This window comes from Mytilus trossulus, chromosome 1 (assembly GCF_036588685.1).
Source record: "Mytilus trossulus isolate FHL-02 chromosome 1, PNRI_Mtr1.1.1.hap1, whole genome shotgun sequence".
NCBI lineage: Eukaryota > Metazoa > Mollusca > Bivalvia > Mytilida > Mytilidae > Mytilus > Mytilus trossulus.
In genome coordinates this window covers 32,790,275-32,818,140 of record NC_086373.1, presented here as the reverse complement: position 1 = coordinate 32,818,140, position 27,866 = coordinate 32,790,275, and the positions used below count along the sequence as shown (strand labels likewise).

The following is a 27,866-nucleotide window of genomic DNA, read 5'->3' as shown; positions in this document are numbered from 1 at the left end:
CTGTTTTGTGCTCTTTTGTCGGATGTAGTTAAAACAATTTTATATGAATGTTGTTATTGTTCCTGTTGACTGGTAATTTTTACCTCATCTTGACCCCTTCACACTCAAAAGTCAGGGTACAGTATAAAAATATGGAAATTTGGTTAAGATTGCAAATTAAACCACTATACATCAGAAACCAAAGGACAAGAATGTCGCCAATTAGAGGTCAAGTCACAGCCTTCAACATTGTGCTAAACCCATACCAGATAGTAAGTTATCAATTGTCAAAATGTAAAATAATTCAAGAGAAGCTAATGGTCTGATTTTTTACAATAAATGATGTACAAATATGGAAGATTGCAGCCAACAATACTGAATAAAGATCCGAACAGTTTTAACACTTGAATGGATTATCATAACCTACATAGAAGTTGGTACCCTGTTGGATCTTCAAGTGTAAATATTCATGTATTTAGGATGTAAATACATTTGAGAAACAATCAAATTATGAACTTCTTTGATTAACTGTATTCCAGTCATAACTATACTTCAATCCAGGATACAGGATCTGTTTTACCAGCTCAGCAGAAAGAAGTTATTTTAAAGGTTATAACTATTATACAAATTTTTTATGAGATATTACATAAACGATAAAAAAAAAATCCACTGTTTTTCAAGTCAATATGAATAAAAAAAACAACCAAAAAAACAATTCTTTTAAAAGGAAAACTTGAAAACTAAGGTGTACAGTTTATTGTACAAAATCAGTTAAAGCATTATTACAATTATGTCAAATACACTGTAAATTTTTATGGCACTTTATACTTTAATCAAATACAAAAAAAAATATGCTGTAGTTTTCAAAATTGTACAATACATTTAAATAAAACATACATTTAAAAAATTAATACACCACATTCTGACTACAGATCTGCCAGTTTTTTTTAGTTTTTTTAGCATTTTTAGGATTTCAATACAGTACATGTTTTACTATATTTATTTGATGAACACAATTAAAGTATCAAATGATATTTACATTTGAAATTGTTGGCTGTTAAGCAGACATGATTTCAAATGATCCTAGAATAGAGTGTAAAATTCGTACCTATTCATCTTATTGAGCTTATTCAGAAATTTGTTGAGGATTTTCGCCTAGTTGAGTATTAATCAGACCTCTGATCTAATGCTACAATTCTAGTGGGACCATCTAATTTAAAGCCTGGATACTATTACATATAATTAGCTACAGCATATTCATAAAAAAAATAATTTTTTTTTTTTCAAGTTCTCAAAAAAATCATTCTTTCATAAAGTCTGAAATTTTATTATGTATAAAACTATGATTTATTTAGTTGTACATAAGTGTATATAAATAATTGAAATATTAATACTACTAAGACTAAGAAATTATCTAATTGACAAAAAAAACCAAACTTGAATGGATTTTAATTGAATAAGGACAATTTCTGTCAAATCATACATGGTAACTGTACAAAATTTGTCTAATCCATATTATAAAACATAATGGAAAAATTGTAGAAACTACACAGACTATCATGAAGATACAAAATGAAAAGTGACTATGAATTTTAAAATATTCTGCAATAAACAAGCAAATATAAAGGGCTCAGAGTAGGGACTAGAAAAATATATCTGGAATTTGTGAGGTAGCAATAGAACATTTTTGCATAGATATAAGTTTAATAACATTCAATACAAACACAACTAAGACGTCTGTATAAAACTGGCAAGACTAACATTCAAAACATCGACATATAAAGATATAAGTCAAATTTACCCTTAATGTCATAATTTGTTATTTAAAATATTAAGATGCAGGATCGCAATTTCATTGTTTACTATTTATTTGAAAGGAATAACTAGACTGATAGAATTTTTTTGAAAATCTTTACAACAAATAACTGCTGAGTAAACTGCCCGCAGCACAGCATAAATGAATCTAAAGAGAGTAAGAGCAGACTAATTTTACCATTCACATCCATTATAAAATTTACATGAGAACATAGAGAAATTTTACATCAAAGAACAATTTGGCTATATAGTTTGACCAAAAAAAACATTGCTTAATGGTATACTAACTACATTTTCGTAAGAATCAAATGAAAGACTTATCAGAAATTGTGGAACTTGGCCAAACCTGGCTGCAAAAATTTTGTCCATGCTTCTTAAACTGATTTGCAAAAAGCGAGATTTGTCAGACGTTTTTAATCTGAATAGCTAAAAATATGAACATTTTGGTTATTATGAATTATAAAGGAGCACACGTGTTGCCGAAAACCATGTTTGTAAATGAATAAATTAAGACAAAATAATATCATTTTGGGCAAATGTCCTGCTCTATATTCTTAAGCAATTATATGATATATAGGCAAGGTTTTGCATATTTTAAGCCATTTAACTAGGATCATTATGCTATAATTGCATGGCTGTAAAACTCATGAAAATGAGATATTTTTAACTAAAACAACATAATTTTTTTTTAGCAAAATAAATACATGTAGTGATGTACATTCTGTATTTAATTCAGTAAATCTGAGACAGTTTACAAATAAATTTGATGTAAGGGCCAATTTTTCTGGCCCCAAAATTTATTTATGATATATTGTAACTAGAGGCTCTCAAGAGCCTGTGTCGCTCACCTGTTAATGTGTTTACTGATGTCGGCCATCTTCGTTGGTAGGAGGAGTCATTAGACACTTTTTTTTTAAAATAGATACCCTAGTATTATGATTGTGGCCAAGTTTGGTTAAATTTGGCCAAGTAGTTTTAGTTTTCAAGTTACAAAAATGACAAAAAGTTCTTAAATATTGACTATAAAGGGCAATAACTCCTTAAGGGGTCCTCTAACAATTTTGATCATGCTGACTTATTTGTAGATCTTACTTTGCTAAACATTATTGCTGTTTACAGTTAATCTCTATCTATAATAGTATTCAAGATAATAACCAAAAACTGCAAAATTTCCTTAAAATCACCAATTTTAGGACAGCAACCCAACAACAGGTTGTCCGATTCAACTGAAAATTTGTGAGGGGATATATCTTATTCTGATGGACATTAAAATCTTGAAAGATTTGCCCTTAATGTCTTAGTTTCAAAGATATAAAGCAAAAACTGCATTTCACCACTATGTTCTGATTTTAGTCATGTCGGCCATTTTGTTTGGAAGGCTGAGTCATCGGACACATTTTTTAAACTATAAACCACAATGATAATTGTGGACAAGTTTGGTAAAATTTGGCAAAGCAGTTTTAGAGAAGAAGATTTTTAGAAAAGTTACAAAAAATGACGAAAAGTTGATAAAAATTGACTATAAAGGGCAATAACTCCTTAAGGAGTCGACTGACAATTTTGATCATGTTGACTTATTTGTAGGTCTTACTTTGCTGAACATTATTGCTGTTTACAGTTTATCTCTATCTATAATAGTATTCAAGATAATAACCAAAAACTGCAAAATTTCCTTAAAATAACCATTTCAGGGGCAGCAACCCAACAACAGGTTGTCTGATTCTTCTGAAAATTTCAGGGCAGATAGATCTTGACCTGATCAACAATATGACCCATGTCAGATTTGCTCTAAATGCTTTGGTTTTTGAGTTATAAGCCAAAAACTGCATTTTACCCCTATGTTCTATTTTTAGCCATGGCGGCCATCTTAGTTGGTTTGACAGGTCACACCACACATTTTTTAAACTAGATACCCCAAGGATGATTGTGGCCAAGTTTGGTAGAATTTGGTCCAGTAGTTTCAGAGGAGAAGATTTTTGTAAAAGTTTACGGACGACGGACGCAGGACGACGGACGCCAAGTGATGAGAAAAGCTCACTTGACCTTTCAGGTCAGGTGAGCTAAAAATAAGTTCATGAACAACAGGGTACCCACTTATGGAGCTACATTAAATGTTAATGCATAGCCTTTTTACAAGTGCCACTCATGTTGACTCATTATCGATTTTGCAATGGTTCTTAAAAATATAAGGATAAATCTATCAAAACATTATTGCATATAAATGGATGCCCTACGAAAACTACAAATCAACAACACAAATAAAAAAAATATTGCACAAAATGTAAAATACTGTCACCACACTGATTGCTACAACCTTTCTATATCAACTCACAACAAAAAGTATAAAAAATGTTAAACAATCGATGCAAATGAAAATGTTAAAATTGCAATTACAGAAAATGCTATAAAAATTTTAACATGAAAGTTTTATTTTTGAGACACTTATCTTTATACACAATTTTCACAATAAAAAAACATTTGAAAAATTTCTGAAATTACATTAATTATTCTTGGATTAAAATGTAACTTTATGTACCAAAATGCAAGAAAAAAAGCTGTAAAAAATGAACTTTAATAACTTGTACATGAATTACCAACTATAAAAAGCTTCAATGACAATATCTGTAGACAAAATCTGACATTTCTTTTCATACATGGTTATCATTTGATAATAAAAATGAGCAGATAACCCAAAGACAAACTCTGACATCAATGGAAGCTCTGCTAGTAGTAGGTATGAATAGCTTCACTGACATAGTCTGACATGGCAGCTCCTATGGTAGATGCTGCTTGTAACATTTCATCATTGGCTGTTGTAGAGTAGGCTGAAATTATAAAACAATATACGATTATTGAAACATGCCTTTAATACAAGGGCTGGTCAGACTCCTGATACTGTCATTTAAGTCTGTCTGTCCATCAATCAGTCCGGCAAATCAGTTTTCCACACCTTTTTTCTTTGTGCTTGAAGAAATTGATCTGATATTTAGTACATTGTTTTATGATCACAAGTTACAGATCAAGATCAAAGTTTATTCTGGTCTGATAATTTTGTGCAGAGTGATGGTCCTTGAACTTATAAAATTCATTCAAATAATCAGTCTTCCACACTTATTTTTTGTCATGCTTAAAGTATTGATTTGATAGTTGGGGAAAAATGATTTCCATTTTCTGTTTTAGCAATACTGAAATAAAATATGATACTTTGGAACACCTACTCCATTTCCCCCCAAGAACAAACCAGAGAATCTGTTACATATTTTAAATGAAAAATACCTGAGTAAGAAAGGTTGCTTGGGAAAACCTGCTCCATTTTGTGAACAAGGTTGTCCATCTCTGCTTCCTCGTCAATGTAAGCTCTACTGTGTGCATAGCTTGGTAATGTAAAATGTGATGGACTGACATCTATGTAATCTAAACTATCATAAGACATTCTATTTCTGCTGTCACTACATGGTTCTGTCACGAAACTGTCTGAGTATCGATGTATGGCCGATATCTTGGATCTTGATAATTTCTCTGGATCATCAGGAGACGAAAGTGGACTATATCTGTAAAATAAAAATAAAGGAGGGATACAAATGTCATCTAAAAATCATTTAATACACCTTTCTTTTTTATCTGGATTTCACTTGGTGGAAAACATGCCAGTCATTTTGGGTGTATAAATACTGGAATGATTAATTGATGTACTTTCAGTATCATCTGATAAGTCTGGTTGCCAGCTTTAATGGGTGGATAAAACTAGGGTGCCCTGAGAATACCACCCACCTTTGGCAGCAGACTAATGACACATTACCCTTAAGATTCTGAAATAGTAAAGTTTATTATTTAAATCCTTTAATAACTTTGCAGCGCTCAATATATTACATGTATATAACCTTCTTTACATATATCTTATTATGTTATGGTATGAATTAAGAATTTTTCTCCTAATTGTTTTATTCATTCATACGGATATCAAAAAATTAATGGACAAGATGATAATCCAAACAACTGTAAATTCCTTATTTCATGCAAGAATCTCAACAAACAACACTTCTATGAGATGGATGTAATGAATGTTGAGTAGAAAATTTCAGAACTGAGTACTTTCAACTTACTGTGGCCTATGGCTGCGATGTCGAAGATAAACATGAGAGATTTCAGGCTTAATTGGACTTGGGTTAGCACGCTCACGACCATTTAAACCAACAGAATAAGTATTCTCTAATGGTGCTAATGGAAGACTCTGAAATAAAATAATAAAACATGATTATTAACCATTGAAAAATCTTTACAATGTTTTTTTTGGGAAACAAGATTAAAATAAAACAAGAATGTGTCCATAGTACTATGCCCCACTTGCACTTTCAATTTCTATATTCAGCAGAACATGAAATTTAGGTCAAAACTCTAATTGAGCATTTAAAATAAAGATTATATCATAGGGAACATGAGTACTAAGTTTCAAGAAGATTGGACTGCAACTTCACCAAACACTACCTTGACCAAAAGCTTTAACATAAAGCTGGACAGACAGACTAAAGGACAGACTGAACGACTCACAGATCAAAAAGCATAATGCCTCTAGATGGTGCATAAAACCTATTATATACAATATTTATTTTAAACTTATCCATACATACCTTTTTTCTAGGTTCACCCCCTGACAAGTTGCTCTCTGTATCAGAAGATTCTCGAAATTCTGACAACTGTTGATGCAATTGTCTGAAAATAAATATAAATCTGTTTACCAATAGAAAAAAATCAAAAGTTTCCTATGGATTACAAATATATAATTCATAGAGTATAATAATAATATTTTTGTATTACAAATATATAATTCATAGAGTATAATAATAATATTTTTGTATTACAAATATAAAAGTCATAGAGTATAATAATAATATTTTTGTATTACAAATATAAAATTCATACAGTATAATAATAATATTTTTGTATTACAAATATAAAATTCATAGAGTATAATAATAATATTTTTTTATTACAAATATAAAATTCATACAGTATAATAATTATATTTTTGTATTACAAATATATAATTCATAGAGTATAATAATAATATTTTTGTATTACAAATATAAAATTCATACAGTATAATAATTATATTTTTGTATTACAAATATAAAATTCATAGAGTATAATAATAATATTTTTGTATTACAAATATAAAATTCATACAGTATAATAATTATATTTTTGTATTACAAATATAAAATTCATACAGTATAATAATAATATTTTTGTATTACAAATATAAAATTCATACAGTATAATAATTATATTTTTGTATTACAAATATAAAATTCATACAGTATAATAATTATATTTTTGTATTACAAATATAAAATTCATAGAGTATAATAATAATATTTTTATATTACAAATATAAAATTCATACAGTATAATAATAATATTTTTGTATTACAAATATAAAATTCATACAGTATAATAATAATATTTTTGTATTACAAATATAAAATTCATACAGTATAATAATTATATTTTTGTATTACAAATATAAAATTCATACAGTATAATAATTATATTTTTGTTAGCTTTTTTGTGGAAAACCGTCACTGGATTATGTTAATCTGCATAATTTGGAGGTTTAAATCAACTGACAAGTGAAAGAAAGCAACTATTCTCTTATGGTTGTGGACTGTCATCATCTCTTCCTTCTTCAAAGTCAGGAGCTTGTAATTCAGTGTTTGTTATATGTGTTAGTTCCTGCTACAAAGTCAAGAGCTTGTAATTCAGTGGTTGTTATATGTGTTTGTTCCTGCTACAAAGTCAAGAGCTTGTAATTCAGTGGTTGTTATATGTGTTTGTTCCTTCTTCAAAGTCAGGAGCTTGTAATTCAGTGGTTGTTATATGTGTTTGTTCCTGCTACAAAGTCAAGAGCTTGTAATTCAGTGGTTGTTATATGTGTTTGTTCCTGCTACAAAGTCAAGAGCTTGTAATTCAGTGGTTGTTATATGTGTTTGTTCCTGCTACAAAGTCAAGAGCTTGTAATTCAGTGGTTGTTATATGTGTTTGTTCCTGCTACAAAGTCAAGAGCTTGTAATTCAGTGGTTGTTATATGTGTTTGTTCCTGCTTCAAAGTCATGCAGGAGCTTGTAATTCAGTGGTTGTTATATGTGTTTGTTGTTGTATATTTTATGTTTTTCTTTTACTTACTTTGCAGTATGGGTTTTGTTCATTGCCATTACCTAACATATAGTTTGAACAACAATGTAAATTAAAGAACCTTAGTGAGCACGCTCACATACCCCACGTCCCCACATTGTCATTGGAGAAATTAAATAAGTGTAAGAAAAACAAAAATATAATAAAAATTAATTTCCTGCCAATATGCACATCTAAATAGTATGTCCTTATTATCTACAAAATTTCATAAAATTCTGTTGTGTGGTTTCAGAGGAGTTGAGATGACAAACTGTTGCAGTAGTACATTAAAGTAAATAAGTTCAAAGGGACGTAACTCCTAGAAAAAAAATTGAATCGCAATTTCCCGTCGATATGCACAACTACATAGTATGTCCTTATTATCTGAAAAATTTCATAAAATTCTGATGTGTGGTTTGAGAGGAGTTGCGATGACAAACTGTTGCAGTAGTACATTAAAGTAAATAAGTTCAAAGGGACGTAACTCCTAGAAAAAAAATTGAATCGCAAATTCCCGTCGATATGCACAACTACATAGTATGTCCTTATTATCTGAAAAGGTTTTGTGAAATTCTGTTGAGTGGTTTGAGAGAAGTTGCGATGACAAGAAACAGGACTGACGGACGGACTGACGGATGGACTGACGGACGGACGGACGGACAGACGGACGGGTCAAAAACATAATACCCTCCGCAACTTGTTGCGTGGGGTATAATTAGATATCAACTCTTGTTATTTAATTTCAAAAATAATAAAACTTGTCAAAGGATCATCTATTATCAACATGGAATTGAAAATCTGAAGTTTATATCAAGAGATATCCAATCCCCAACCTTTTTTGTTACAGTAATCTTTTTTGCTCCTCCTTTCATAATTACCTGTTTTCATCCTCCAGCTGTTTGATGAATTTTTCCAATTCCTTTCGTTGTTGTATTAATGAATCTGAATCTTCTGCTTTAGTATCTGAGATTCTTCTCTTTTTGTCTTCAGCATGAACTAGAACAGTAAAAGTCATGTTTTCCTAAAAAATTAAAACATGAGTAAAATTTCTACCTTTATCTGACCAAGAGATTTAAAAAAATTAGATGAATAAAATTTGCCAACAAACAAATATTTAACTAATTTAATTTGCTTTATTGCAGTATGACTGTGTATAGAACTAAAACAAAGGGGGTGTATACCCAAAAGTATAAAATGACCAATACAGTTTCCAGTTTGCATGATTCCCAAGTTTTGACTGCTCAAATTTTTTTTAAACACCAATTATTTTCTGAAATTCAAATAATATGCACACTTCATCAGATCTGCATATATTCAGTACATGTAAAATGATTTTAGGAACGAAGCATTAACTAGTATTAAAACTGTAAAGTTTAAACATCCAGCATCTAGAGACAAAAACCCAAACTAAGACCAGAAAACAGCCTTAGACCACCAAGGTTTTCCAACACAGTGATAAAATCCCACACCCAGAGGAGGGCCTCATTAAGGGTCAAATTATTCATTTATTGTGCCATAATCAAGTGTATCCTATGCATTTTTAAACCGAAAAAAAATCAATGCATGGCATAGAACAGTCAGGTGTTGGTGGTTGGTGTGGTCTTTTAAATTGTTAAAAGTTCTTTTATCTTCTTTTTTTTACAAGGAAAACTTACCTTGTTTTCATCATTTGGTGTGTCAACTTCTTGTGTCAAGTCGTATGTACTTGGATGTTTTTCTGCTTGAGTGAGTTTGTGAGCATTGTCTGTCATTGCTGAGTGAATATTAGGCACAGGAGGTTCAATTCTATTGTTCCTTTAAAAAACATAATAAACATAAATTTTCTCTATCTTCTATTCAAAATAGTTACAAAATTGTTCTATAATATTCTTGTGACAGATAAGTTTGAATTATCATTTTATTCTGAATGCAAGATCATGTGTTGCATGCAATATGACTAAAGAATATCTTAAAATTTGGATGAAGACTTAAGAGGGAATGCCATGAACCATCAAGCTTCATCCCTAATATTAATAGACCACTTTCGAGATCATCTGTCACCCGCAAAAACTCGTCAATTATGCACGCCTTTATGATGTCATTTACCAGATAGAGGGGGTCGCCTGTATCCCTGCACTATTTACGTTCATCAAGTGTCTAAGTGATCGTCTTTGTGCAGGATAAACTAGAAATAATGGTTACTCTGTAGGTACTTATTGACAATTCCCTAATGACAGCAGTGTTGATTGTCAATTTTGAGAATTCAATTTGCCGAATAATAAATACAATATAGAATTATAGTTTTCCAACCACTCCCTCAACATTGGAAGGAAAGTGACGACGCCCCTAAACGCACAAATGACGGTGATAAAGGCGCGTATAATTGACGAGTTTTTTCCAGTGACGGATGAACTCGAAAGTGGTCTATTGAAACTACATTTTTTGAAAAACCAATTTTTACTCAAGTTGTGGGTCAAGTAAAACAATGTTAATATATCAGACCAATTTTTTGGCAATATATTGCGCTCCATTCCAATGGTTACCAATAGGAAAAAAAGGGGGGTTTGAAATTTAAAAAGATGTTTGATCAAAGCTGCAGAAATCCATAATAACTTTTTACATATATTCCCAAAGTTACATGAAAACTAATAATAGGAATAATGAACTGAAATTGTTCTCAATTAAATTGATTTTGAGATTACTGTGGACATAACTTATTATTTTAGGTCTCAATTTTTTCGTGGATTAAAAAATGAATAATTTTGAGTCATTACTTTATTTTCAAATTCAAAGTATAATTATTTGAAGTTATAAATGATAATTTCACTACAGCATAAAACTGCCTTATATAAGTAATTATAACTTTCTTCATAAGCAATACAACTCATGGAATATATACATTTAACAAATATTCACAGCACAAGAAATCCCAATAGCACTGAATTTATACAAATATAAAGAACTTACCATGTATGAGGATGATACTGGTTTTCTGACATGATAGGCAAATACTTCAGTTTAGACTTCTGTCTATATTTCTTACTTAAATTGTTACGGACTGTTGTCAAAAAGGCTTTTGTGTCTTCTTTTGTTGTAGTCTACAATATATACATGTAATTAATACACGAACAAATAAATCTTGAACTGAAAATACAAACTTTTTGTAACAGTTGATTTTGATGACAAATCAGGCAAAACTGTATTGAAAGAAACATTTATTTGAAAACAACATGAACTCATAAAGAATAGAGCATTGTTTTTTTTTGTTCTATTAAAAAATATTTCATATCGGTTGAGAATAAGATTCTCTTATTGGATTAAAAGGAGTCACATGACATAAATCATTCTTCAATAATGAATTCCATCAGTCATTAACAGAAAAAAAACGGTTGTTAACAAACTTTTACATGATAATGACCGGTGGGGCGTGGCTTCCATCTGATAATGACAGTTGGGGCGTGGTTTTCGTCTGATAATGACCGTTGGGGCGTGATTTCTCTGTTAATGACCGGTGGGGCGTGGTTTCTCTGTTAAAAGAGATGAACCTTTTATAAAACATGTTTCTGTTTTGATATTATATTAAAGTTGTTGAATTGTTTATAATATGTTTTCGTTAATCTTAAAATTAAAGATAACTTGATTAAGTATTTATATACTGAAAAATTGCACTAAAATGAATGGCAGTATTACTACGACTGGTCTTCACTCTTTGCCATAGAAATAGTACAACTACTCGAGTTCGCTGTAGGCATTTTGAATTTATGAGAATTTTCCAAAACATTGTTTCTCAATGAAATAAACATAATAGTTCTTGAAAAACTGGTCATTATGGTGATATATGGACTGCCCATAGGACAGTGGTATTGACTGCGACAGCAAAATGACCTTGCCTTCGGCTCAGTCATTATCACTATCTTAGTCAATACCACTGTCCTGTAGGCAGTCCATATACATGTTTCACCAAAATGACCAGTTTTTCAAGAACTATTATATAATTAATTAACCTCTATTGGCAATTACAACCTTTCAAAAGTTAATGCATTAAGGGATACAAATGTATTATAAGAGATAATCATGTTATAAATGTAAATATCAATTTTAAACTATCTACGTTCATGAAGATAAGTTTTTGTAATCAACATAAATCAAAACAATGTGGTTTGTTTTAACTAAAATTAACATACACTAAATGTTAGGCAGCAATATTTGTATATCTTATATTTAATCAAACAAATGCAAATAAATTGAAATAATAAATGTTTGTGTCAGGAAATTTATTTTGAGGTTTTAATGAAACATTTTCCTTGAGTTTTAATATGTAAGCTTGAAAGATGTTTAAAAGTTGTGCACACCGAAGCATCTTATCTTCACATACTTAACATACTTACAGCCATACAGTACTCTTGGATTGGATGTTTTAATTTATGGGTTTTCTTTGTCCTTCCAGTGTAAAAACAATTCTGACACATGTCAAAGTTGAAACACTTGAGACATTTATATCTACAAAAGAAGATACATATTAAATAAATATTCTTCTCTGCTGTTCCCAAAACAATTTGGTTTTAAGATAAACAGTACATAATGATGTAGGAGTGATGATTTTTTATCATCGCTCATGACATTCAAGTATTGAATCTAGAAATGATACTGTTACTTATTTATCACAGCTATTAGTTAATGTAGGTTTAATTGAGTAATGAATAAGCTGTTTTGTTTTTTTTGTTTTGTTTGGTCTTTATTCTTCAGGCTATGGTGTTGTCCATCTATCTTTCTTATACTTATGGATTTTGATCACCCCTTGGTATATTGTATTATTTAAAATGGAAGACTTCAGAAGATGAATAGTTTTCAGTTGGATATCAATATCCTTTTCACAGAACACATTTAAGAATTGAATGCTTCTTTTTGTAAATTTATTGGGGTGTAAAAGCGTTGACCAAAGTACATTTTGTATGAAGCGCAGAAGCGCTTCATTCTTAAAATGTACGCACGGTCAACGCTTTTACAACCCTATAAAGTTACAAAAAGAAGCATTCAATACTTATAATTACATTTTTTAGCTAGGATCATGAAAACACGATTTTTATCCAGTTTTATTTAATTCACCTGTGCACTTTATTGTGGGACCTCGTGTCATCATGCATGATAAATGTTATTGTCTCATGCAATTGTTTACGGAATAACATGTGATGTGCTGTTAGCCAATCAGAATAACGTATTATAATGAAACATACATCTAATGTAATTATTACATTATAATAAGTGTATAACTTTCTTGTAATTTGAAGCAGAGAAGTTAAAAAATATTCTTCAAATGTTCAAAAGCCAAATATCAATAATTTAAAGGTTTTAATACTTGCTTTTTACCATCATAGTTCTTACAGTTTTTTTGAACTAACATCAATGTATACAATTGCTATATAACATTTTCATATTGTTGACTTTTTCATATTGAAACTCTTGGTTTTAATGGCAATATACATGTACAAGAAAAAATCTTAGAAAACATTTCTTCAATACAGGTAAATAAAGTATAAAATGACTATAGTTTCCTCTTCAAATTTAAAATCACATGACCCTTTTATTTAACTTGAAGCACCTTAGATGATAGTTTTTATCGTCAGTCATTAAAACACAGATCTCACCTGAATCCCACAATAGGACAACTTTTACAAATGTTACATTTGGCCTCATGTTTAACTACAATGAAAAATAATATTTTTATTTGGTATAAATTTCATTTATATTTTGTAACTTAAAACATAATCTGCTCATGTAACAGTGAACTTTACAAGGTATAACCTTGAGGCATGTTTTAAGACAATTTCAAATTTAAAAGTACACAAATTTTAAGCACAAAAAAAGCTACAAAAGAAAAGAATGTGATGAAAGTGATGAATCAACAGATATTATGTTATAAAACACATTAAATTGTCTATAAATCTTTTGTTGAAAAGAGACAGTTCGACAAATATCTGTGAATTAAAGAGACTGACCCACTTTTCCTGCAGTGGTCTTAGAATCTTTAACTTCAAACAATATGCTTCAATTTTCTTATATAATATGTTTATAATAACTAACATGTGTTTAACCTATAATCAGTTATGTAAATTTTGTTGCATTGTGAAATTCAAACAATACATTGTATAGCATAAAGCAAAGAAACTTCATTATATAGGCAATAGTTTGAAATGAGTTATCTCTCATTGTTAATGAAAAAACTTTCTGCAACTAGAGTAATTTCCAACATAAAATGAGCTGTAAATTGAAAAAAATAGGTGTATTATTATATTGCAGGTGACCATTGTGGAAATTAAGAGGACAGCAAGTACAGATTAAAGAGATTTAATTTTTTTTTTAGTTTTTTTTATTGTATTCCAATAAGCATTTTTGTTTGATATCGATGGTGGTTTATTCAAATCCTATGTCCCAATCAGTTACATGAAAATTTTTAACAGTTGATAAGTTACTGCAAAGAAACAACAAACAGTGTAAATTTCAATCTATTCAGGGCCATAACTCCTGAATGGTATGGGTTAAAATCTTCAATATCGAAAAATCATCAGTAATTGCATGACAAAATTAAAAAAAAGCATGGGTTGAACAGTTCATAAATTATTGCATGGAAACAACACAAGTGCATATAAAAGTCTATCAAGGGCTATTACTCCTGATATGCAAAAGTGAATATGGCTAATATAAGTCATGAACTCCATTTTGTCATCAGTCAAAATTTGAAAATCATCTGTTCCAGTACCCATAAAAAGTAATAATAAGGGTCAAGCCTTTTACTAAACAAATGTCACAGACTGTTTTTATTGTAAAACATGTAAACCTACTTGATTCTGAAGCAGCTACTCTATGAAAGGTTGGTAACCATACAAGTGTTTGGGGTTCTTTCAACAGCCATTGAAAGAAAACATCTTCTGATATTCCAACACCACTGCTGTTCTGAAATAAAACAGTGGATTCTTAGTAAATAAAATTGAGAATGGAAATGGGGAATGTGTCAAAGAGGCAACAACCATAGAAAAAAAACAACAGCAGAAGGTCACCAACTAGTCTTCAATGCAGTGAGAAACTCCCGCACCCAGAGGCGTCCCTCAGCTGGCCCCCCCAAACAAATATACACTAGTTCAGTGGTATTGAACGCCATTGTCAGTAAGAAACTAAAATCAAATTATCATGATCATCCTTTTCAAAGATATCAGTATCCTTCTCAAAAAATATTGAATTTAAAATGTTTTCTTTCCATATTAAAGACTTTCTTGAAAAAATAATGCATTTTCAACTTCAGCAAAAAGAAGTCAGATTAAAAGAATGTCTTTGATTGTGTCCTTTAAACTCATTCTAATCAATTTAGAAAAAGAAACATAAAACCAACATTTGCCCAGATTCAATTTGTTTTTATTATAGAACAGATATTTACTATAAGTTGCACCTGAGAATAATATACAATGAAATTTCTCAACTAAAACTATGAAGTTTTATAAAATGAATTAAACTGGAATGGAAAGTTCACATTCACTTCTTTTTTTGGTTAACGTCGATTTTTTTTTCAAAAAAATATCCCTCCCAATTTTGAGAACTAATCTTCCCTAATTCTGAGTCTTCCTTGGAATTTCTTTTGATGGTTATCCAAATGCATTTATACTGGAAAAAATTCCAAACTGTATATCTTTGACATGAAAGCTAAAGCTAGAATGTTTATGTGGCATGGTCTGTGAATAAGCTGTATTTACAAAGATTAATTATAAAACCTACCATCTGTATACAGTTAGTTACTGCAGGAGATACATCTTTACCAAACGCACCAGCTTCATGTAAAACATCTGGCAACTGAAAAAGGAAACACAAGAGAATATATTACTGCTAAAAACTGTAAACCTAAAACAGAAGCCGGTTTTACTTAATTATGAATCACAACAGTATATTTATAAAATTTTGGCACCTTTTTGAACTGGCACGACAGCATTCCTTTTGCGCCAATTACTATTATTCAGGGGTATCATTTGCACCAAATTTTGTTTTCCAAATGTATCAATTGTGCCAATATCCTGAACTCATTTGCATCAATTTATCTGTACACATATCTATCATAAATATTGATGATTAATATTTGTTCTTATTTTTTGGCTTAACAAGTATCATATGTTCGGAGATATTGCACCATGAAGATGATCATCTGGAGAGAAATAACACTTAGAAGAAAGTTTATCCCCGGCTTAGTATATATCTAGGATTTTGATTGGTTAACGCACGTCGCTACAAAACCCATAGCCTCTGGGTGTTGCTAACCCATACGCCTCATGGTGTAATGGGGTACTTCAGGGTGTTCAAATATCCATATCTACGGATATGAACGTAGATAACTTATAATATCTAACTGCCGGTTCCAAGTCAGAATAAAGGAGGAGGGAAGTCGTTTTTCTTCTAATTGGCGCAATCGTATATTTTATTTATGGCGCAAATGAATCATGTAATTTCAAAACAGGTGGTGCATTTGAGAAAAAATATTGTGGCGCAAAATGACGCATTTTTGGCACAAACAGATCTTTCCCACTGGCACAACTTAATTTGGTTTTACCTGTATTAAATCTTCTAAGAACAAGGCAAAGTTGGTACTGCTGATAAATGTACTAGGATCATGGATTTCATTGTAGTAGGCTGAAAATGAATTTGGTAACAATGATTATAAAAGATATCTGCAGTTAAATGTCTTTGTCATTTAAACACAAGGTAAATAGGCAAATTAAACAATTAGAAAAAATGAAATCAATTTGTTATCTTGAAACACTGCCTATCTAAAACGCTTTGAAATAGTTCCCAATAGCATTTGTCATCCTATTTAAATGCAAGTCTACCTTCGAATCAGGCAGTGGTGAAAACATGACAAACAAAAACCCACTCAGGTTGACATTAATTTATGTTCAAAATGTATAATGATGCAAAAATATACCATTAGTTTCATTGTCCTGTTCTGGTAATTCAATTGGAGATAAAATTTGGTTACAATGCACTAGAAATTAACAATTAAGGGGAGCTAACTCTATAAATTGCTATCATTCTAACCAAAGTTTATCTAAAGATTTCCCAAGTTACCAGACACACAGACACTAAAGACCATCCATTTCTAACTCAGGATGAGTGTTACTTCAAAATAGGATGGCTAAGTAGGTGGGTTTTTACAGCCCTGTTTTGATTTTTTTCAAAATTGCCTGATTCTTACAAAGACTGGCATTTAATACAGTAATACTACTACAGAGCCATGACAATGATCTAAATGTATAATTAAGACTTTTGTGAATATTTCATATAAACATTTATGCATGATGTTTTGATCAATGCTGGGTCATAATCATTTGTGTTGTCAAGCTATGAATTGAGGTCATGAAAAAAAATCCACAAGAACAATGACAAAAACAAACAAGAATGTGTCCAAACTACACGGATGCCCCACTCGCACTATCCTTTTACATGTTCCATGGACCGTGAAATTGGGTAATAATCTAATTTGGCATTAAAATTAGAAAGATCATATCATAAGCAACAAGTGTACTAAGTTTCAAGTTGATTGGACTTCAGCTTCATCAAAAACTACCTTGACCAAAAACTTTAACCTGAACGAATGGACGCACAGACGGACGAACGGAGGCACAGACGAACGAACGGAGCCACAGACCAGAAAACATTATGCCCCTCTACTATCGTAGGTGGGGCATAAAAATTATACACCATCAAAACAGTATTTGTTTCTCATGAGAGTTGTAGCACGTGAAGCAGGATCTTGTTATTGGTCTGAAGCACCTGAGATAACTCCCTGGCTTTTGGTAAGGTTTGTATTGCTCAGTCTCAAGTTTTCTATGTTTTGTTTGAAAGACTGCTGTTGTCTTTTCATCGTTTTTTAATTTTTTGCCATGGCACTGTCAATATAAAAGTAGGAAAATGTGGTATGATTGTCAATGAGACAACTCTCTACAAGAGACCAACTGATGTTGAAGGTAAACATCAATAGGCCACCGTATGTCCTTCAACAATGAGAAAATCCAACTCACAATAGAAAGCTATAAAAGGTCAGGAAATGCAAAATATATACTATTCAAATGAGAAGACTAACAGACTGATTTTTGTACAAAACAATAAACAAATATAAACAGCTAAAGACTCATGAGTTGGAATATATATTACGACATTCTCTGATGATGCTTTGAAGCAAGATATTGTTTTGGACCCATTCAACAATGATTAAACATTGCTGTAAAAATATTCTTAGAACAACAAAAAAAATGCAATTCTGACTTGTAAAGTAAAAAATTGGAGCAGATAGGTAGCAGGCCAAGTAAAATATTCTATTTTTCTGAGACACTCAAACTACTTTTAATAATTTTTAGCTCTTTGAATACTTGCTAGAAAACTCAATATAAGCTGTATGGTAAATGACAAAAATAGTATTAGTCAGGCAAGCAGAACCAAACATATATTTTATTTTAGATATATAAATCTGAATATATATGTAAATACTACCCAAATCCCCACTATACTGGTTATTGAGTATGGATTGTCAAACATCAAGTTACAGATAATTTAGTACTTTAACAGTGCCTATATGTTTTCAAGGGTGTGTCCAAACCCCCTCTGGCTACAGGTATGCACAATGAAAACTATTAGAAAATATATTTTGAAGAATAATTTCAAAACTAATATTCAAAACAGTTAGTTGACAAAGATGATAATGAATGATAGTGTACAGCAAACTGGCATATCAGAGGTTAAATACAGCATACATAAATAAAGACTGGGTATGGTGCTGTAGTAAGACATCTCTATGTTTAAAGCATGTGAAGAAAAAGTGTTTATCATCTTCTGTAAAAAAAAAAATGTTTTCAAATATTTCATCCTTTCTTTGCTCTTCACAAATACATGTACTTTTATACATACTATCATATTGGATGCATATTGTTTTGTATGTTAGTGAAAGAATGCTGTGATTTAGTGACAGGAGAATACAAGGATATATCTATAATGATCAGTACCTAATAATCATTGGTCAACCTGAAAAAAATATAAATTTATTCTACAATAAAACAAAATTGTGCAAACATTTCTTTTTTTTAAATGCATAAAAACTAGAAAAACAAAAACATCATACAAAGGTTTAGTCCAAGTTACAACAAAAATAGACCACTTGGCAGTTTTGTTGATTGTTAGTAATATTCAACAGTCAATAATTTATAGATTCTTAGTAAGAATGTAAATTTTGTTTTGAAATCTATCATCATGAACATTGAAAATTTGCTACACATAACCTGAGGAAATGACATCATAGAACAATTACTATTGTGCTGTTGTGTAAAATAAATTTTCTTTTCTGAAGTCAAAATGTTGCAGGAAGGTTTTTGACATTCAGTAAGGGTGAACAAATAGCGATAAGGTCTATAGAAAGATATCCTCTCTTTCATTTGTATAATAATTTTACATTTTGCAGATAAAATTACTTATCAGTTAAAAAATCACTGATAACCTTTGGTAACTTTCTCTTCAAAATGTTAGGTTATTATACAAGTAAAGTAGCTAGTACAGTAGACAATGAATGCAATGTCACTTGCAAATGTCACCATACTGTTTATTATTATATTCAGATTATATGAGGATATTCTTATTAAATATTTCTTTAACAATGAAATTTGGTCTGTAAAAATTTGGTAAGGGTTCTGCGGAACCCAGTGTCTCGCCTACTTTTGCTGTAAATCACAGGCTCAATAAAAATGATGAATAAAATCAATAAAAACATTCCTCTTGATACAATCTTTTGACTGTAAGAAGCTTCTGTCCAAGTTTGGTAAAAATCAAGCATAGTTTATGAATCTAATAAATTATTTTTTTTACAAAATTTACTTCTGTATACTATCTTATGATCATAAATAAGCTTCTATCCAATTTTGGTACAAACCCAGGATAGTTTAAGAAAGTTATTAAAATTTTAAAAACTTTAACCACAGAGTGAATGTAATGTTTCCCCACAGAAAAACTAAGTCCATTTAAAAGTAAAATATGGAAAAAATGGATTTATTTTTTTACAGATTTTCCTTCTGGATACTATCTTATGATCATAAACAAGCTTCTGTCCAAGTTTGATACAAACCCAGGATGGTTTAAGAAAGTTATTAAAATTTTAAAAACTTTAACCACAGAGTGAATCTAATGTTTCCCCGCAGAAAAACTAAGTCCATTTACAAGTAAAATATGGAAAAAATGGAATTTTATTTTTACAAAATTTACTTCTGCACACTATCTTATGATCATAAACAAGCTTCTGTCCAAGTTTGGTAGAAATCCAGTATAGTTTAAGAAAGTTATTAAAATTTCAAAAACTTTAACCACAGAGTGAATATTTGTGGACGCTGCCGACGACGGAATGTAGGATCGCTTAGTCTCGCTTTTTCGACTAAAGTCGAAGGCTCGACAAAAACTGATCTCTGATCAACACAGTTTTAGATCCTAATATGACTGTCCAAACATTATATCATTAGTTTATTCTGAATACTAATGTGTATACCACTTGTTATTGTAATTACTTATGGTCATGTCACATGTAAAAGTAAACGGAAACCTACTTATCTTGCCTTAAGATCTTTTAACCCAAAGGAAACATTAAATCATGCAAAAATAAAGAAGTGACAACATTAAACATTTGTTTTTTCCATGCAGATTTCATTCAAAATAAATGCTACAATAGACAAACCTTTGTATTTCTCTGCCAGTCTGGCAGCACACATAGTTATCAACATGACCTTGACAGACATCACCTTTATACAACCAGTTCTGTTTCTGTAAAATAGATTTAAACAGATTATTTTTAATTTATTTCATACAAAAGATGTGTCCTGTAAGTTTATAACGAAATGCATTTGAAGTAGTTAAATAATAGAATTTAATGCATGTGGATGGGAGAAGAGTGTAGTTAGTGCTTGCTTTAATTCTCAATCCATCCCATCCTCAAGAACTGCAGAGTGCACTACACTCAACGCATTTTTTGTATCAATATAATGAAATGTTCTATCTGTTGTAATATATAAAGATTAACAATACATTTTTCCTCACTGTTTAAATATGGTATATAGATAAAAAAAATCTTTTGAAGTGGATGTTATCCACATGTATTTTACCCCAATTGTTAGAATAGGTATTGATGTAGAAAATGGAATTAAATTGCAATTCAACATGGCTTTAAAACTACACCTTAGAAGTTAAATGACTGAATTTTAAGGTAATCAAACTAACAAGAAGAGTTCAACAGTCAGGAAACTGGTGTGCATGTGAAAATTGGTATAAAAAAAGCTCAAACTTGAAAGAGAGGAAAGTTTTTTTTAATGTATTTTTCTTCTAAAAAATAATATATTACACATCAAAAAGGTTCATCATGAAGTTCTGTAACAATTCTCCAAGTATTTCTGCTTCTTCTCTAGTAAGGGAAATACCCTTATCTAAATGAAGGTAAAGGTCATTCAACACTGCAAAGAGTTCTGTGCAGCTGATCATTTCATCATATCCATCTGGATAACCATGACGATCAAATGTATCCTTTACTGTTGCTATACATATCTGGTCCACTGAAAAATCACAAAGAAAAATTTGTAATTCTATACATTTATTTTTTTAACCTTGCAGCTAGATGTTATATATATTGTTATTAAACAGTTTTTGTGGCTTAAATGACAAAAGGGGGTTAGGTTACCAGTACATGCTGTAACCTATTTTCATTTACACATTACATTTGATAAAAAGTTTTAAATTGTATCTTTGATATCAACACTGTACTTAATCAAATGTACTTAAATCTATCGAATGCACTTTCTTGTAAAATAAACTCTTCTATATTTCATAATTTGAAAGAAATAATGCAAACAATCGGCAGGTGTGTATTCATTTGATTTTAATCTCAGCTGATATAAAGTCAAGGCTAAAAAGCACATGTCTATTTATTCCATAAAATGCATATGGCTAGATGATAAATACAAAATAACAAACCAGACTGATTGAACATTTTTATAGAATGTTATACATGTCATAAACACTGATATACAATTTAATTTTTGTTTATGTCAACATCCTTTTTTGATGTGAAGAGTTATAGCACTTGAATTTCTAACACTTGTTAATTTTAGATGATGAATGATGACCCCTAAGGCCTTATATAAAACAGTACTGGAATTGTCATGGACAACAACAATCTTTTGATAAAGATTGTCCTTGTTTTTCCCCTCAAATTTTATTTGATGTATTCTTTGAGAAAATGATAAATAGACGAAATCTTCACCAAAGAATTGAAATTTTTAATGAATTGTCACTGGAGACAGAGATACACATTTTACTATTACATGCATTACTTTAGTGGAATTGGCATCCAAGTTATTTCCTATGCCTGAGAATGAAATCAATAAGGACAAATTTTATTAATAGGTTTGTGATTTACACTAATTTTGAGGCCCTTTATAGCTTGTTGTTCGGGGTAAGCCAAGGTTTCGTGTTGAAGGCCTTAAATTGACCTATAATGGTTTTTTAAAATTGTTATTTGAATGGAGCGTTGTCTCATTGGCACTCACACCACATCTTCCGATATCTATTGTGATTGCACCTTTTATACTTTGTTTTTGACTGTGTCTTGTATATTATGATTGTTCATTGTCTGTTGATATGCAACAAGGTTACACAACCAAAATGAAATAATTACCAAATCATTCTTGCAATGTAAACTCTACTTTCAATTTTTATTTTAATATAAATTGATACTTAAAACTAAACTTAATTGATTGATATCAAAATATATTGCTAAGAATTAGTTCAAGGCCAATGCACCTCATGAGAAATAAATTTGTCCAAATGTAGTTCAAAGCACTTTAAGGACAAGTCAACACGGTCAATGATAAACTCAATGTATCATTTTAACAGACATTATTTACATAACAGTCAAACTGTGTTTGACAGTTAGCAAATCTATAAAGATTAAGAACTAGCATTAATCATCTCATTGAAATTCATCCTGATAGGTCCAAAAACCCAAATTTGTGTTTCAAAATGGGCCCCTTAAAAAAGGGTCAACTTTCCGTAGTTGGTTTTCCAGTGATTAATATTGCACCACATCAATAGATTCATAGTCAAACATAAATTTTATTTTTAAATAAAAGTCCAACTGACTACCGGTACTGGCTTTTAACCTTTTTTTTTTTAATTATGTTTTCTAAATGATTTCAACACATAACACAATGCTATCTCAATATAAAATAAAAAAAATAGATTTTAATTTAATTTTTTTTTTCATTTTTCAGATTTTAAATTTAAGTCTAAAGGCAGATAGATATCTACCTCATATAATTCTGGAGAAAAAAGTTTCATTGCTATTTTAAGACAGCAGACATATAGTTATGAATCATCTGACTTCTCAATTATAAAACTTGACTGTTCACCCATAAAGTAATTATATAAACTTGTAATAGGATATAAACAGCAAGTCATCTATCATTAAATCATTATCTCTAAAAAGATAAAGATATCTACAGATTAAAATTTAAACTATATCACTTTCAAGACAAATCCGTGTGTATATTTATAATAAAGGAAAGTTTTAGTTTTAAATTATACAAACCTATAATTGGAAAACAATCTCAGAATAAAACAGAATGTTGTTCCTAATTCACAGAACTTTTACTTTTTTCTATGAGGAAAATTTTTAAGACCACAATTTTTTAATCAACTTTTCACAAATGTTAAATTAGAGGATGTTCAAAGTCACTGTTATATTTATTACATTTGATGTCAACAGTATAAGTCTTTGGTTGTTAGTCACCATTTTAGTTTGTCTGTGCGACTTGCAAATGACAAGTTGTCTCCCTTATGACAATTGATAGCAATGTGACTTCGCTATGAAGTCAGTCAGCCACCAAGACTAAGAAATTTTCAAAATTCTTTGGCGAATTAAATTATCTTTTTCTTGGCATATGGCCTGTGTTGATAAATAATAATATTATTTCATACTTACGTTTGAATTTCTTTTGTAGATGTCTGATTTTAAAAGCTGTTCTGTAAGCAGCATACTTTATACGACTGTAATCTCCTGTAAAACATTTGGGTATGCTTTTAATTTTTTAATTATATTAAATTTCAATCAATGAATCTAATTTATAAAAAATATGTCTTATAATTATCAGTAAAATAAAGGAAATTTATATTTAAGCTTGACAATTGTTCTGTAGGTACTTCTACTTGATCTTAAAGAAGCTTATTTCCAAGATTTTAAACTTTCCAGGAAGAACTATAATCAAAGAATGTATATACATGTAAATGTTTGTAATACTGTAGATTCATTATTATTCTTTGGATACCAATTTTTGTGGCTTTAATGGGTACAGTTGAATCATGAAATTAAAAGTTCAACAAATGACAAATTTTCCAAAAGCTATATGTAGACTTCGGCAAAAACCATGAAATTAAATATCCTGGAACATGTAAAATTTTCTTCATCCCCGAAAATTGGTACCCATGAAAAAAAGTGAATCCACAATATGCAAAATGCAAACTGTAATTTCATAACTTTGTTGTGAACTCTATCTTTAGAGAATAATAAACATGACAAAGCATCTCTCCAAGCTTCATTAAATTTGTTGTCTTACTAACAATTAGTTTTGTTTTTATAATGTTGCAACTTTTGATTGTGAATACAAAGATCTAAGGACAAACTAAAATGTAAATAAAATACTGTGGATTTATTTATTTTTCTGTGTACCAATATTTGTAGATTAAGAAAAACTTGCATATTCCTGAATATTGTTACATCGTCAGATTGAATGAAGTGGCTAAGAAAGATGTTTGCCGTTTTATAAAAGTATAATGATGACCACATCTCTTGGTATTGTCAATTAATTCTGTTATGCAATTAACACTTATGCAATGGGCAGAATAAATGGTGCGAGTTCATTGATCATGATTTGTTCTATCTATCAAATTTTACCCAATTCTTCCATTGTCTTTAATAAGTATGGATGGTCCCATGTTGTTCTTTGTAATTTGTGACTGTAATTAAATAAGACGCATAATTAATTTCAAAACAGTTTATCTACATCACATAACATTGAGAATGGAAATGGGGAATATATCAAAGAGACAACAACCCGACCATAGAAAAAACAACAGCAGAAGGTCACCAACAGGTCTTCAATGTAACGAGAAATTCCCGCACCCGGGCGTCCTTCAGCTGGCCCCTAAACAAATATATACTAGTTCAGTGATAATGAATGCCATACTAATTTCCAAATGTATGGAAACTAAAATATATGCTTAAACAAAGAAGAAAGGCGTGACAAGGGGTTTCCATTTCCTACTTTCCACTTTTACCTTCCTTATCCCACTTTCCACTTTTCTAGCCCCTTTATCCAATAACTACTCTTTTTTACCCACTGTATCCCTCATTTCAAAATCCCTGTCATCTCCTTCATAGTATAAATCACTAGAGAATTCATTTATAACTGGTAATAATTTAATTTTGGATGTAACGCGTCTTCTGATTGGCTGACGTTATTTTGTTATGAGCCCATAGACATAATTAAGTCATGTGATCGTGACGTCATCAACGGTTTTTCATGGTTTTCTACGGTTTAAAATGGAATTTAGAATTGAATTATAAGAAATGACTGTAATATTTTTTTCTGTCTATTTGAAATAACATAAAAGATGTGGTGCACAGTTAAATAACCTGCTACGTGCATTATTCAGTGTGCACCAAATTTTTTATGTTATTTCTTCATAGACAGAAAAAATATTACAGTCATTCCTTAAATAAAAACCCAGATAATTGTGGTAAAACAGAAGTTAGTACCATCCCATTATAGTAATTATAAATCAAACTTGAAAGGCGATCGTGAAAATATCAAAAACAAACTCTTTGAAGATTAAAGTTGTTGAAGTTCACTAGTATAGAAATGCACTCATCATATTTATGATCCAAATATACATGTATGAAGATTGTTTACTATGCAATTCTAAAGAAAAAAGATTGTGACAATGTTTTATGATAACATGTATTATTGCTCTCAGACAAGATATGCACAGTAATTGTACTATTATTTTCTGACCTGTAACTTTTTTTTTAAATAACATCATTATTGCACTTTTCTTTGCTGTTTTGACAAATCAATAAATTTGACCTGTAACTTTATACAAGAGTTAACCATGAAAAATGAATACTTGACTGACTTATAATCATTGGCATGCTAAAGTCATTTTATGGTACATATATACATGATATATAACAAGTCTATAATATTACCAGATATAGTATGGAACACCGTTTTTTGTCTCTGTTCTCTCCCAACCATCCACAATTCGTTCTGTATACAAAAATAAAATAAAGTTTTTGAAAATTTAACTGTCTTGAGTGGATAAATATCGTATTACACTCGATGCAGTGGTAGAATCTATATATATATATATATGTTAAATTTTGGTAGACAGCCATGTAAGATCCTCCTGAAAAATCAAGGATTATTTTTTTTCTTCAATGAAAGAAAAAGCTACAATCATACATGCTTATTACAACTAAACTACCCTGAGCTAATTAACAATCATATTTTTATTTCTACATTCAATCTGTTTTTCTGATGGGTCATTTATGATTATCTTTTGAGAAACTCTTATTAACAGTAATTAATGGTCGGTTCATTTTAAATATTTTCACATAACCATGATAACCGGTATATTTCCTTTAATTTCACAATAAAATCAGGTTTTTTTCATTGAAATCCAAGTAAGTAATCACGAAAAGGCTAGATAAATCATGGCCAGACCAAATTCTTCTTTCTGTTTTACCAAATTTTTCCACATCAACATAAAGGATATGATTTTCGGCAATACATTGTGTACATGTATCTATAATGTAGGCATTGACACCAAAAGGAGCATAAGGTTTCTCATAAATTTGTATATCTGATTATCTTTTAGGTATGATAAGTAAATAAAAAAAACTCCTCTACCTCATTAGGTACATATAAAAGATTTGTAAAAGTTCCATTGAATCCAGTGTCTTGGCTTTTTTAAGAAGCTAATAAATGTTTTAGGAACTTTAACTGCAGATTGTTATTTGTATATAATGTTTACTGGAAGAAAGCTACGTACATGCAGAAAAAAAAACAGGAAATATATTTTTACAAACTTTCCTTCTACAAACTAGCTTTTGATCATAAACATGCTTCTATCCAAGTTTGGTAGAAATCCAGGATACTGTAGTTTGAGAAAATTATCAAAATTTCAAAAAATTTAACCACAGAGTGAATATTTGTAGACGTCGCCCCTACCTACAACACTGCTGATGATGGTATGTAGGATCACTATGTCTCCCTTTTTCTACAATAGTCGAATCCTCAACAAAAAGCTTGACAAAAGAAACTGTGGTATGGAATTTTTTTTATTGTTTATATCATAATTATTTATATTATTATTATATCAATATCAAATGCCGATTTTACTTTGAATGGATGCCGATTTTGCTTTGAATGGGTGCCGATTAGACTATAATTAGGTGCCGATTTGACCAGGTGCCGATTTAACCGGGTGCCGATTATGCCGATTTGACCAGGTGCCGATTTAACCGGGCGCCGATTTGACTTTTTCTTTAGGTTGACCAGGTGCCGATTTAACTTGTACCCAGTCTCAGTTCAACAAACTACAAGTTTGAGAATATTCTTCTGCTTATTTTTGCAGTTTACGGGTTTAGTGTTGTCAGCTTCAAATTTGAAGTGAAAAGCAATACCATAAATATCAACAGATTCCATTTCTAAGGCACAGCAGCTGTTGGGATCAATCATTTGATGACAGTTTTTGTAAACATTTTCACTTTTTCTGATATTGTTTTAAACTTAATTCATAAAGGCGCT

At 30.4% G+C, this 27,866-nt stretch overlaps 1 protein-coding gene and 1 long non-coding RNA gene across 2 annotated transcripts; one reads left to right on the top strand and one right to left on the bottom strand.

Moving 5' to 3' along the window:
• Window positions 1–2,498: 2,498 nt before the first annotated feature.
• Window positions 2,499–4,020, top strand: LOC134721927 (uncharacterized). The gene is made up of 2 exons (XR_010107945.1): window positions 2,499–2,607; window positions 3,855–4,020. It is a non-coding gene; the product is annotated as an uncharacterized LOC134721927 (long non-coding RNA).
• Window positions 3,862–27,858, bottom strand: LOC134721920 (dystrophin-like). Its single transcript, XM_063585224.1, has 18 exons — window positions 27,743–27,858; window positions 26,264–26,324; window positions 24,950–25,011; window positions 23,981–24,055; window positions 21,347–21,554; window positions 20,687–20,772; window positions 16,532–16,611; window positions 15,709–15,783; window positions 14,784–14,895; window positions 13,590–13,644; window positions 12,333–12,444; window positions 10,912–11,042; window positions 9,621–9,759; window positions 8,844–8,986; window positions 6,423–6,504; window positions 5,898–6,025; window positions 5,071–5,345; window positions 3,862–4,619 (listed from the first exon to the last, which is right to left on the bottom strand). The coding sequence occupies exons 1-18, from the start codon at window positions 27,795–27,797 to the stop codon at window positions 4,519–4,521; spliced, it is 1,980 nt and encodes a 659-aa protein (XP_063441294.1). The 5' UTR covers window positions 27,798–27,858; the 3' UTR covers window positions 3,862–4,518.
• Between the last annotated feature and the right edge of the window lie 8 nt (window positions 27,859–27,866).

Bases quoted from the DNA above. Each gene is read 5' to 3' on its own strand.
- LOC134721920 (XM_063585224.1), bottom strand. From the start codon at position 27,797: ATGATTGATCCCAACAGCTGCTGTGCCTTAGAAATGGAATCTGTTGAT. The intron at 13,645-14,783 runs GTAGGTTTACAT...TTTTCATTGTAG, and splicing joins AGTAGCTGCTTCAGAATCAA to TTAAACATGAGGCCAAATGT. The intron at 11,043-12,332 runs GTAAGTATGTTA...TATATATTGTAG, and splicing joins TCCAAGAGTACTGTATGGCT to ACTACAACAAAAGAAGACAC.